The 12,995-nt window shown below is 42.2% G+C and overlaps 1 protein-coding gene across 1 annotated transcript; it reads right to left on the bottom strand.

Annotated features, from left to right (window-relative positions):
* Positions 1-3,505: 3,505 nt before the first annotated feature.
* Positions 3,506-9,490, bottom strand: LOC311256477 (extracellular calcium-sensing receptor-like; the record flags this gene model as incomplete). The annotated part of the gene is made up of 8 exons (XM_084351559.1): positions 9,342-9,490; positions 8,677-8,971; positions 8,287-8,576; positions 7,648-7,943; positions 6,379-6,584; positions 6,035-6,256; positions 4,504-4,627; positions 3,506-4,410 (listed from the first exon to the last, which is right to left on the bottom strand). Exons 1-8 carry the CDS (start codon positions 9,446-9,448, stop codon positions 3,506-3,508), a joined length of 2,445 nt encoding a protein of 814 aa, XP_084207685.1. The 5' UTR covers positions 9,449-9,490.
* Positions 9,491-12,995: the final 3,505 nt, after the last annotated feature.

Consider the following 12,995-nt stretch of genomic DNA (forward strand, 5'->3'; position numbering starts at 1 on the left):
ATAGAGGCTGCGCTTCGGTGACCCGTCACTCGCATTATATGGATATACGCGGCGCTCCACTGGATCTAATTTCGTCCGAACGATGCCAGATGACACCAAAGTTATTTATTTATTTATTTGTTTGTTTATTTCGGGCATGTTAGTTAGACAATCATCATCACACATCATCTTAGTTAAAATCATATAGTACACATGGCCGAAAGGGAAAGCGGGAGAAGCAAATGCTTATCTAGTCCCGCCCCCGTTACCCACAGAATACATTATTTCCACATATTACTTTTCTTTTGCATTTTGACATACATGTAACAGCACCATGCAGTAAACAGAGCTGCAGTCCAGCTCTAGACAGTCAACAGACTACGTGTGTGTCTGCACATGTGTCTATATTAGTCCATCATGAGTGAACAACAGTCTCGACTTGTTGCCTGGCATGTCACACGGTACTTTTCAGTGTCAGCTATTGTTTGGGTACAGTTGGTTCTTGTTTATTCTCCTCTGCAGTCTCAACATAGCGTCTGCTGATTCCTGCCTCTGACCTTTATCAAACTCTCTTCTTGGGTCAGTCTGTAACGATTAATAATCATATTTACATACTTTTTTTTGAAAACACTCAGTTTTGCAGATTTTTTGACCTCGTCATCGAGATCATTTCATTGTCTGACACCCGTGACCGACATGGTAAAAGACTTTAATGTAGTTCGTACCTTTCTCTGTCTGACAATAAGGTTCCCTCTCAGATTGTGTCCCTCCTGTCTGTTTAGCATTAGTATTTGTATGTTGTGAGGGAGGCTTTTGTTGGCAGCCTTGTACATCATCTGTACTGTGCGGTAGTTTATTAAGTCATGTAATTTGAGTAATTTTGATTTGATAAATAATTGATTGGTATGTTCCCTGTAGTTGGCAAAATGTAGAATTCTCAAAGCTTTTTTTTGTAGTATTAGCAGGGGATGTGTGTTACCTTTATATGTGTGTCCCCAAACCTCTGCACAGTATTGTAGGTGTGGAGAGACCATTGCACAGTACAACAGATATAGTGCTTTTTGATTAAGTAGTTTTTGTGCTTTCCAAAGTATGGACACACTCCTGGCAAGTTTGCTTTTTAAGTGTGTGGTTTCCAGCTTAACATGTCATCGATAGTCACTCCCAGCACTTTGTATTCATTGACCCTTTCGATATTCACTCCATTAACTTGAATGTTAATACTCTTGTTGTGGCCCTTCTTATACTCTTGTTGTGGCCCTTCGTTATCTGGGTGAGTAAATGATCATATATTTTGCTAGAAATAAGGTCCAGGTTGTAAAAAACGGTAGTTATCCTTTAAGAGTCACTGTTTCTTTTCTCCTCTTGTCAAGTTACCATTATAAACACCAGATATCATCTTAATTTTGTCCTACTCTTAAACCTTTTTATTGTTTGAACTCATATTACATATGTTTTTACATATAGTTTAATAAATTCACATTCGGTTGTGGAGGGCTTTGTGAGTGAGGAGGAGTATTTTGAATTGAATCCGTTGTGGGATAGGGAGCCAGTGGAGTTTCTGGAGGACGGGGGTGATGTGGGTGCGGGTGTGGGTGAGCAGGCGAGCAGCAGATTTCTGGACGTATTGGAGTTTATTTAGGAGTTTGGATGGTGTGCCATAGAGGATGCTGTTGCAGTAGTCAAGTCTGGAGGTGATGAAGGCGTGGATCAGGGTTTCTGCAGCAGAGAAGGAGAGTTTAAACACATTTTTTAAAAATCAGCAGAATTTTTGTTCCACTGTGAATCATTTGAAAAAATGTTATCAAAGTGTTGACGCTGAACTCAGTACCACCTACTTTTGAATGAATTTAGCATTTATTTAGCATTTGACATTTGTTGTGAAAGAAGATAGTAAAAGGATATTCAAAACGAGACACTGAAATTTCGAGAGAAAAAAAATTAATGTACAAAAAAAACCATCCGACAAATATATATATTTTATTCATTTAACTTTAATTTTTTTGAAGAAACAGATTTTTAAAAAAAATAAGTGCCAAGGGGGCTGACTTTTACATTCCCAATGTCTGCCTTGCAGAGCTTGGTATTTAAATGTGTTAAAACAACTTTAACAACATTATAAACAACATTATAAAAATGAAAGTACAGGGGGGAAAAAATGCACCTATTAATCTTAGAACTAGTTTGAACAGTTTGATTCTTGTGAAATCTCTCTACTTAAACAGCTTTGGTGAAAGCTTTCTAATGAAATAAGAGCGATTTTGTGCTTGGCAACAGACGTAAACAATGAGTTGGGTAAATACACAACTAAAAAAGGGAACAAAGGGCTGGAAAGAGGTTGTTTAAGGGCCGCATTCAGCCGACCCCAGCAAACACATGACATCAGGGAGATGCTCATGTCTTTTTAATGTCTGTCAGTCCAGGCCCACTTTTGTATATCTAATGGGCATTCAGAAGGGGTTTAATATTTGGACGTCTGAATAGGACCCCTTTAACGTCTTTGGACATTTACAATAGGATGGGTATCTGAACGTCTGACAAGGACCTGTCTTGGATGTTTATAGGCATGCAACACAGCTTAAATATTTAAATGTCTGGTTAGAGAACCTCTTAGACGTCTATTGACGTTCAAAAAAACAGGTTTGGTATCTTAATGTCTGATTTGTACCTGTCTTGGACATTTGTGGACGTGCAACATGGGCTAAGGGCCCCTCTTGGACTTCTGTGGACATGCAACACCGGTTATATATTTAAATGAATGAAAAGGGAACCTCTTGGACGTCTGTGGACATTCAAAGTTAGTCTAGTATTTGAACGTCGGACTAGGACCCCTCTTGGACATTTGTAGATGTGCAACACGGGTCAAATATCTGGACGTCTGGCTTGGGACCCTTTTGGATGCCTATAGATGTGCACAACAGGTTAAATATTTGAAAATCTGACTGCAACCCTTTAGGATGTCTGTTTATGTGCAAAAAAGGTTAAATATCTTAATGTTGAGGTAGGACCCTTTTTGGATGTTTGTGGACATGCAAGCAAGCTAAATATCTTGACATCTATCGAGAAAACGTTTTCGACGTATACTAATGCTTTTTGCCATTATTATGAACTAAAATAGCTGTTTAAATTAAGGTAAATAATCAAATTATAGTGAAAATGACAGTTAAGCACTTAGGCATTCAGTCACCACTGTTAATAGACTAAATATTAAGATGAAGAATAGATTAAATTAACTAACTATATAGCTCACATGGCAAAGTGCCTGCCTCCTAAGCAGAATCCATTGCAGCTTTCATTTTAAACCATGTAAGAAAGTCACCTAGAGGTCAATAGTGAACGTTTAATAGACGTTTAATAGAAAAGATGCTGCAAAAATGTTCATTCTTTCCATTTTTCCATTGGCTCTAAAGTGGAAGTCTTTTGAAAGTTCGACAAGTACGTATATTTGACATCTTTTCACTATCACTTGAGTAGGTCAGCTCTTTACTGTTTGTTATATATTAACTATTCCCAAACCTCAGATGTTTTAGGATTCATTTTTGTTCATTAAATGTTTCTTGGTGTTCTTCTCTGGCTTAAACAATATGATGTAACACTTTGGAGCAAATATACACAGTATTAGTCCAAAACTGGAGGCCAGAATGGCAAATATCTCTACAGCCACAGTAAATTTCCCAGGAGAGCTGACATATGCTGGGATAAAGGTGATCCAGACTGCACAAAATATCAGCATGCTGAAGGTGATCAGCTTGGCCTCATTAAAATTATCAGGTAGTTTCCGGGCTAGGACAGCTAACACTAAGCAAAAGAGAGCCAGTAGGCCTATGTACCCAAGTACAACCCAGAACCCAATAGCTGATCCTAATGCACACTCTAGGATGATTCTCTCCTTATATATAGTTAGGTTTTCCAATCGAAAAGGAGGACTAAGACACAACCAAATAGTACATATTAAAACTTGAATTAATGTAAATGATACTACAGTTATCCTTTGTTGTAGAGGGCCAAACCATTTCATAACCCTACAACCTGGGAGTGTAGCTTTGAAGGCCATTAACACGACTATTGTTTTTCCAAGGATGCACGAGATGCAGAGGACAAAGGTGATCCCAAATGCTGTGTGGCGTAGCCTGCAGGACCAATCAGAGGGTGCTCCAATGAAAGTCAATGAACATAAGAAACATAGAGTCAGGGAGAAGAGCAGCAGGAAGCTCAGCTCAGAGTTGTTGGCCCTGACAATTGGGGATGTCCTGTGACGAAAGAAGACAGCCGCTGTTACAATGGCAAGACAGGCACCAGCAACTGAGAACGCAGCCAGGATGATTCCTAGGACCTCGTCAAAGGAAAGAAACTCTACAGGCTTGGGGAAACAAATGTCTCTCTCTGCATTAGGCCAGAACTCCTTGGGGCACGGGAAACAATCAGTGGAATCTGAAATGAATAGGAAAGCGCTTTTAGCAGTGATAAAGTTGATGTTGTAGACATGCCTTAAAAAAACAAAGAAACAAAAAAAAAAAACCATACCTGTAGTATTGCTAACCTCTCCCTCAGGACACGGTATACAATCATAACAGCAGATGGGTTTTCCTTTCTGAAGCACTTTACGAGTTCCTGGAGGACAGCTGTCACTGCACACTGAAACAGGCACCTGGCACATACATACATACAAACAAACTCCCACTTATCCAGGTGTGGCATGCAGGTCCTTGAATAAAAGGATTGGTTTACACATTTAAAAAAATTGTCTTTAAACAAAAGTCAAATGCCAATATGTGTATTTGAAATGTTTTCTTCCTATAACAATTACCCATGTTCATAGAAGAAGGCACTTCCCAAAGCTACTTCTGTCAGAGTCTCTACTGTCTACTACATCTCCACTTTCTGGCTGAGAAATTTGCTACCCGATGGGGACTCCTTTAGATATATTAAATATCAGTATGCAAGCCTTCAGTCAGCTAATTTGCACCATGGCGGCCACAAGCGTACTGGCCAAAACAGCAAGTCACTGCAGCCTCCTCTGCTTCACAGTCAGCTAACCTGCAGCATTCTAGCCCCTGGCCTGTCATTATGCAGTCTGTAATGTTTCAGTCAGCTCACCTCCAGCCTGGTCAGTCAGCTAGTACATATCCAGACAGTTCCCTTACTCATACTGCCCTAGATCAACTGTCTGGGAAGCCCTTCAGAAGGAAACGGTGCTTCTGCCAACTTTCAGCCTCGCTACCCCGCTCCTCATCCTCAACACTGCCCTGCACTGTGGAGGTCCTACTGCCCAGTGAGTTTGAGTCCTACCTTCCCTGGCTGCCCATCATCCCTAAGCCTCTGCTGCCCAGTGACCCAGAACCTCCACTACCAAGTGCTCAATCGACATCTGTCCATTCCTATTGACACTCTCCTGCTCCTGGTTTGCTCAACACATCTGGTCCAGAGGCTGTTTCTGAGTCTGAGTTTAACATATACCTAATTCCTGAGTCTTTTGCTGCTGTTTCCCAGACATTATTGTGGCTGATATCTGCTCCTGGTTGCCAATCTGTGCTGACCAATAGCCAGACATTCCAGATCATCAGTTTCAACAGCCTGACCTCCAGAGTAGTTCCACTTCACGACTCACCAACCTGACCTCCAGAGGGATTCTGCCTTCATCACCTGTCAACACCTCAACCTCCAGAGTGGTTTCGGCTTTGTCTCTATCCTCCAAAGGGGATCCGCCTCCATACTCTCCTTCCCTGCATTCAGATGATTTTTGTCTTTGCCACTGGCCTCTGGCAGGGACCTGTGAGAGGTACTGCCTTTCCTGCCAGTTTTGCCAGTTTACTCAGCTACTAGAAGCTTTGCCCATCTGGTTGTCCTACTGCCCTTCTTCCAGCACTGTTCAGCCTATGTCACTGTATCATTCTAGCTTGTCCTTTCATTTTAGTTTTAGCCAGTCTCTTCGTCCCCCTGCCCAAACCCAGGAGTGACCCATCTGCATTGCCAGGGTCCAGGCAAATTTTGTACCCTTTTAAATCACCAAATTTGAAATTCTTATGTATTAAATTATTGCTGATGGGCCCCTTACATGTTTGCCACCATCCATCCAAGTGAGATTCCTGTTGATGTGGAACTCCTGGCCCTCTGGCAATGATGTATCATAAAGCCCTACTGTCACCATCTCAATGTTGCCACTCTCACGTTGTTGCCAGTTAACCAGCTCGTATCTGGCCACAGGATCCCCATTGACATCAAATGACACATCATAACCATTTCGGGAAAAATTTACTTTCTTAAGCTGGCTAAGAACCTGTGAGGATAAGTAAAGTTAGACAAGGAGGTAGAGAAGGGAAAACGTTAACCTAAATTTTATAAATTACATTATCATGGTAACATGACATTGGTTATGTTCATATAATTGCTTTCATTGACCTGGTCAGACTGCATCCTAGTGAATTTGTCACACTTAGCTGTAGAATTTGCGTCCTCACATGCTGCATTATGAATGGCATGTGCTATTGCATAAACAGCCTTGTACACCATGTTAGTGGCTCGGAGCTGAGATGTGTCAGTGTACGGGCTCTGTAGCGTCTGTATGTCTTCAGTTCCATCACACACAGTTTTGTCTTTGGCTGCATCTAAAAGCACACAAATGAAGGGGAACATGATTTTAGCTTTGATATGTCCACAACTTGTTTAATTAATTACATACTGAGCTCATGTTAAAACATCTTTTTACTATGATTATTTTTAATTCATGATTTCTATTTTTATTTAAACAGCCAACAATGCCTTGAAACATGTGTATCTATATTTTTCAGATTTATTCATAAGAAATGCTTATTTTACATACAGTTTTGCAGACATGCTTTTGTCTACTTTCCTCAAGCTGATTCAAGGTGTGTTGGCGGTTATTTATGTCAAGTGCAGTTCACACAGATCAGTAATCAGGTATTATGATGTGAAGACCAAAAGGCAAAAAAATGTCTACAACGTTTTAATTAATTACATACTGACCTCAGCTGTTTTAATAAGTGGAAATAAATAAATGTTCTGAGAATGTAATATAATTCTTTCTAATGGGTGTAAAACTCTTTTTTTCCTTTCCTTTTCATTCATTACAACCACAAAACATACCTTGTAGAAATATAGTACTACATAAATGTAATTGGAATTAAAATGTGTGCTGTTCTAGCGAAGTTATTCTTCAAAAGCGTAATATAAATAGAAGAATAATGCTGTTATCTGAATAGACAAATGACCCACCCCCCGAAAATTTAAATAAAATAGCAGAAGATAAAAGCAATGAAAAAACAATACAGTAGTAAGAGCCCAGGGGCCATTGTGGTGCATTTTTAAGAGTCTGGTGATTCTACAGTGTGTATCAATATTGTTCTAATAAATGTAAAAAAATACACTTAAAAGTAGGTCTAACTGTTTTTATCTATTTTATTTTATATAAGAAACTCTTTCAGTTTTTGCCAAAAGATATAATAACATGATTAGTCACACTTATAAAGGAAAAAATGTGTCCATTGTGTTCTTTTGATATCAGTAGATTTCCCTCTCAACGGAAAACTGGGGTATGATCTTAAAGAAGCTGCTTACATTTTAACACACGAGGCCCCCTCAAACAGACAATCAACAAAACACAACCACATTGACCCGACTATGAATGTCAGCAATGTACAACTTTCTCACTTTTTCCCATCCTGCAGTTGAACGCATCCTCCCAGAACTCAGTGAGCATTGGAGAGGCAGCCACTTTAGTTGGAGACAGATCTAGCAAGAATTCTCTTAGACCTGGGATGACAGATTTTTGAATGCCAAATCCAATGGCTCCGGTACAGAAGTTGAACTTCAGCATGTCTCGGTTAGTTACCCAAGATTCACTGCCAATCCACTGGCGAGGTGGAGAAGGCTTGAGCGACAGCTCTCTCAGCAGGAGTGTAAATTCTGCAGAGGCTGTAAATGCCACAATAACCACAGCAGTCGACCTGCAGGGACATCATAGTAAATATTATATTATACCAATACATTATCAAGATTCTTGAGATAAAGAAAAATGAGAGTTAGGCTACCTGATTAAAAAAAATAATGAATATAAGAGAGAAAGACTACTTGCAAATTATTATCTTTTGTGTTGAATATAGAGTATTGGTCTCATCATGTTCTGGAACAAACTTGATGAAGAAATATAGGCCTACATGCCCAATTTGCCACTAAGGTAATCAAATAGTCTCCAGTTTTATGTTTGAACATTACATGTTTTTGGGGGTTTTGTGTGGAGATGTTCAGTGACAGCACATGCAACAAAAGCACAATCAGTGATACAGAAACCTGCGGATAACGTCAGCTACTCTCTGTATTCTGCTACGTGGGTGAGTCCGATGTAAAGATTCAGAGTATTCAACACAGATCCCCTCCTTCTGTGCTGCCTGCAGGAAAGATGCCATGCCATTATTGCCATAGTCTGAATCTGACCGCACAGCACCTATCCAAGTCCAGCCAAAGTGTTTTATCAGCTTGGCGAGTGCGTCAGTCTGGAACTGGTCACTGGGGATTGTTCTGAAGAAACTTGGGTACTGCTGCTTATCAGACAGGCATGCACAAGTGGCGAAGTAGCTCACCTAAAGGAATTCACCATTGTAATAAGTTTACAGGAAGGAAAAACAAATCAGCACTGGCAGACACTGAAGAAATAGTTTGAAAAAAATTCATAATATTTACTTGAGGAATTTTGAAGGGCCCGATGACGCGTGACATGCTGATTGATGGCGTGGACTCAGACTCACCGACAATAGCCATCACCATACCAGATTGTGAGCAATTGTCACCAGTGTAAAACACAGGGTCCAGGCCATTTGAAAGCTGAAATGTCACATGCATCGCCACAGGCACTGTGGTACATGAGTCGTGGATCTCATAACCAAGTTTGATCCCTGGCAGCAGCTCTGTGCTGTTGTTAATCTCCTCGATGGCGAAGATCATTGCGCGCGAGAAGCGCAGTTCACGAGAGTCAATGCTGCACAAAGAAACTATTTTAATTGTTCAAATCCAATGGTTCAACAGAAAAGACACAATTAAGCAGAACTGCTGTTCATGGGAATTATCACTGATGGCTGCACTGCATCTGTGAACACAATGTACATCACAGAGTGACCAGCATAATTCAAAACATAGGATTAGATATCAGTCCATAATGCACATATTTAGAAATAGTCAACATGTGGATCAAAAATGTCTTAATTTTTTTTCTTATTCTTGTAATGAAACATACATTTGCAAAAGTTTTAAATATTATACAAAAGCTCTGAAACATCATACAAAGCAAAACATTTCTAACCCCATATAGTATAACATCCTCTTATCCACCACTTTGCCCTCTTACTTACCTCCCTGTGCACTTTAGTGGCTCAGGCATGGTGGTGTAATTATGCACCGGTCTGTGTGTGTAGTGGTGAATGGCAAAAACACCACCAATAACATAGTCGCCATCCATTGAGAATGCAGGTAGACGAGTGGTACCCTGGAGTTTACATTTCACAGATGAGGCCTCACTGCTGACCCCAACACCAGTCCTTTCCTCTGTAAGCCCAGTGCTTTGCTTCAGAGCTGAGTTCAGCTCACACAAACTCAGAGACAAGATCAGGCCAATAAAGAGAGCGGAGATTTCCATCACTCAAGTGTCTGCATGTGAGCAGACTGTGTGTGTGTTTCCACTGGTTTATATAGATTTTACAGACAAAAGCTTCCCTCCTCCTACTCTCTGTCAGCCAACTATACATCAGAGAGAGGATGCCCTTGGTCTTAGATGAACTCTTCAACTTTCTAGCCACATGTAGAGTTTCTTTTATTAAGAGTCCCTGTCTCTTTTCCTCTCTTGTCAAGTAACTATTGTAAATACCTGATACCATAATAATTTTGTCCTCCTCTTATATCTTTTGAGTGCGTTGTTTTTACACATATTACATATTTATGCATATGAACTTGAATAAACTCTCAACTTCAATGGCTTTTTTATGTGATTTAATCACATTTCAATGACAATTGTCATGAAGAAAAGATAATAAAAAGATATTCAAAACACAACACTGCAATATAGAAAATAAATAGCCTTTAAATGTAAATATTTTATTCATTTAATTGAAGATTGTGTTGCATGTGAGGTGCCAAGTGGCCTGACTTTCACATTCCCTATGCCTGACCCGCGAATCTTGGAATTTATATTTCTTATAACAATTTGAAAAATTTAAAACAAACAATTTTTCTGCATTGTTTAATAGTTTTCTGATTTTAAAAAGAAGCATTGCATGTACAAAATTTGCCAGAGCGGGCTGCTCATTTCTTTTTTTTGTATTTGGGGTGTACTACTTTAGTGTGACTTTCCCCCTACTTCCTGCCCACTGTGTGTCACAGGTCTGGGAGCAATCATCCTCCTTTACTTTGATTACAGGGGTGGCTGAAAATTATATGTGGGCGAGGATCATCTGATTCAGGTGCGCATCTTCATATCTCTTCTCAGTAGTAGATTTCGGCGTCTGCAGCATGGCTTGGTCTGGCGTGGCTGTGCCGGCATTCATGCAGTGGTGAGGCGCAACGGGCCAGTTCGGTACTTTTTAATATCCTCAGGTAAGTTTCCCAACAATGTTGTTTATAGCTGTGCATCTGTAGCTTGCTTTGGTGTCTGATGCACTCTCTGCTTGCAGCAGAGTCGGCCTGTCATCTGGCTGGAGGTTGAGTGGGGGGAGTGCTGTCCCGGCGGTGTGTGTGTGTGCAGTGTTTCATGCGCGCACAGCGTTTGCTTGCTTTGCATTGTCAGGTATGTCTCCTGGTTGTATTGCATGGCACATTTGTTATGTAGCAGCGTGGCTGATGTATTTTTGACTTTGCAGCCGTGTTTTGCCAACCGAGGTCGGAAGTGGGGGAGCGTGGCCTCGAAGCTGGCGCATACTTTTCCGTGCATTGCATGGCATTCGAATCTTACGGTAGGCTGTCTCATCTGTTTCATGCTTCTGTGTACAGTTCTTGAGGCCCTGCAACAATGTCACCAATCCACCACTCCGCAGTCAAAGGACCTCTTTGGTACAGCCAGGGTTCAAGGCTCACAGGCAGTGCGCAAGCCTGGTGGGGTCATGCAGTTCATTGCGAGGACTTGTCCGGGACGGCCTTCTAGTCCGGTTTTGCTTTTTGAGCCCCTGGCGTCTGGGCTTCCAGCGGGGCTCCTTGCTTCTCCTTGTCTTATCCAAGTTGTCCGTGGTACCGCTTACATCCCTGTAGTCAATGTAGGGACGACTGAAGTTCTCCTCTACCCACGCATCAGCCTGGGTACTCTCAGCCCTGCCCAAGTCGTGAGTCTACCCACCAGGGTCACAGAGGTGAGGTCAACCACGGCTACAGTTTCTTCTTGTACGTCTGGCGGCCCTGTGCAGAGTGGAGTAGAAGAGGTGGACTTGTCGGCTTTGGTGGACCAGGACCGAGCCAATATGCAGTCTCTATTGCGCAAGTATAGCTCTGTCTTTTAGGCACATGATGGTGAACTGGGCTACACCAAGCTCATTTCTCACGACATACCAGTGCTTGACAACGTTCCTGTGCGACAGAGATGCAGGCGCATTCCCCCATCGGAGTATGAGGAGGCCAAGGCGCACATTAATCAGCTTCTGGAGGCCAAAGTGATCAGGGAGAGCAGTAGCCCCTATGCTTCCCCAATTGTCTTGGTCAGGAAAAAGGATGGCAGCCTATGCATGTGTGTGGACTATTGCCTCCTTAACAGCAAGACAAGGACAGATGCTTTTCTCCTCCCTCGAGAGTCTTGATGCCCTCTCAGGTGCCTGTTGGTTTTCGACCTTGGATTTGGCCAGTGGGTATAACCAAGTCCCGGTAACGGAGCAGGGCAAGCCTAAGATGGCCTTTTGCATACCCTTTGGCCTCTTCAAATGGAATCGAATGCCATTTGGGCTGTGTAATGCCCCAAGTACATTCCAACGGCTGATGCAAAGAATGTTTGGAGACCAACAGTGTCAGTCTCTTCTTTTATTTCTTGATGGCATTGTTGTGTTTTCATCCTCCATCACCCAACATCTGCAACGCCTGGAAGTTGTCTTTAGTCGCCTGCATAATGAAGGCTTAAAGGTCAAACTGGGGAAGTGTGCTTTCTTTCAGAAAGAAGTCGATTATCTTGGGCATGTCTTCTATGGGAACAGTGTTTCCACCAACCCTGCAAAGATCGAGGCGGTCGCCAAGTGGCAGCGTCCCCACCATGTTTCAGAGCTGCGTTCATTTTTAGGGTTTGCAAGCTACTACAGGCGCTTTGTAGAGGGATTTGCTAAGTTGGCTGCTCCTCTGCATAAGCTGGTAGCAGAGGTAGCCGGTACATGGTCCAAACGAGGGCAGAAGCAAGATCTTTGTTCTGCATGGACACCCCAATGTGAAGAGAGCTTTGAGGCTTTGAGGGCAAAACAGGTCTCAGCCCCAGTCCTGGCATATGCAGACTTTTCCTGCACCTTCATCCTGGAGATTGACGCTAGCCACAGTGGTCTGGGAGCTGTCTTGTCCCAAGACCAAGAGGGAAGCGTTAGGCCAATAGCCTATGCCAGCCGAGGTCTCCGGCCAACCGAGCGGAATATGGCTAACTACAGTTCTATGAAATTGGAGTTCCTTGCCCTCAAGCGGGCTATGACAGAAAAGTTTCGTGAATACCTGTTGGGTCATAAATGTGTCATTTCCACCGATAACAACCCGTTAAGCCACCTGCAATCTGCCAAACTAGGAGCCACCGAGCATCGGTGGGCTGCGCAACTTGCTGCCTTCAATTTCGAGATCAAATATCGATCTGGCCGGAGTAATAAAAATGCTGATGTACTCTCTCTGCAGTACATCTCAGGCTCTAGCTTGGTTGAGCAGGCCCTCCCGGGTACATCAGTTCCAGCTACACTTCAGAAAGCTGCTCATCCAGATCCAGTGCCGGCCCCAGCGACTCAGTCTGTGATATCTGTGACTGGCAGTGTGTGGTTTTCACGTGTGGTGTAGCATAAGGACCCTTCCCT

The sequence above is a fragment of the Pagrus pagrus genome (assembly GCF_965226575.1).
Source record: "Pagrus pagrus genome assembly, chromosome: 4".
Lineage (NCBI taxonomy): Eukaryota > Metazoa > Chordata > Actinopteri > Spariformes > Sparidae > Pagrus > Pagrus pagrus.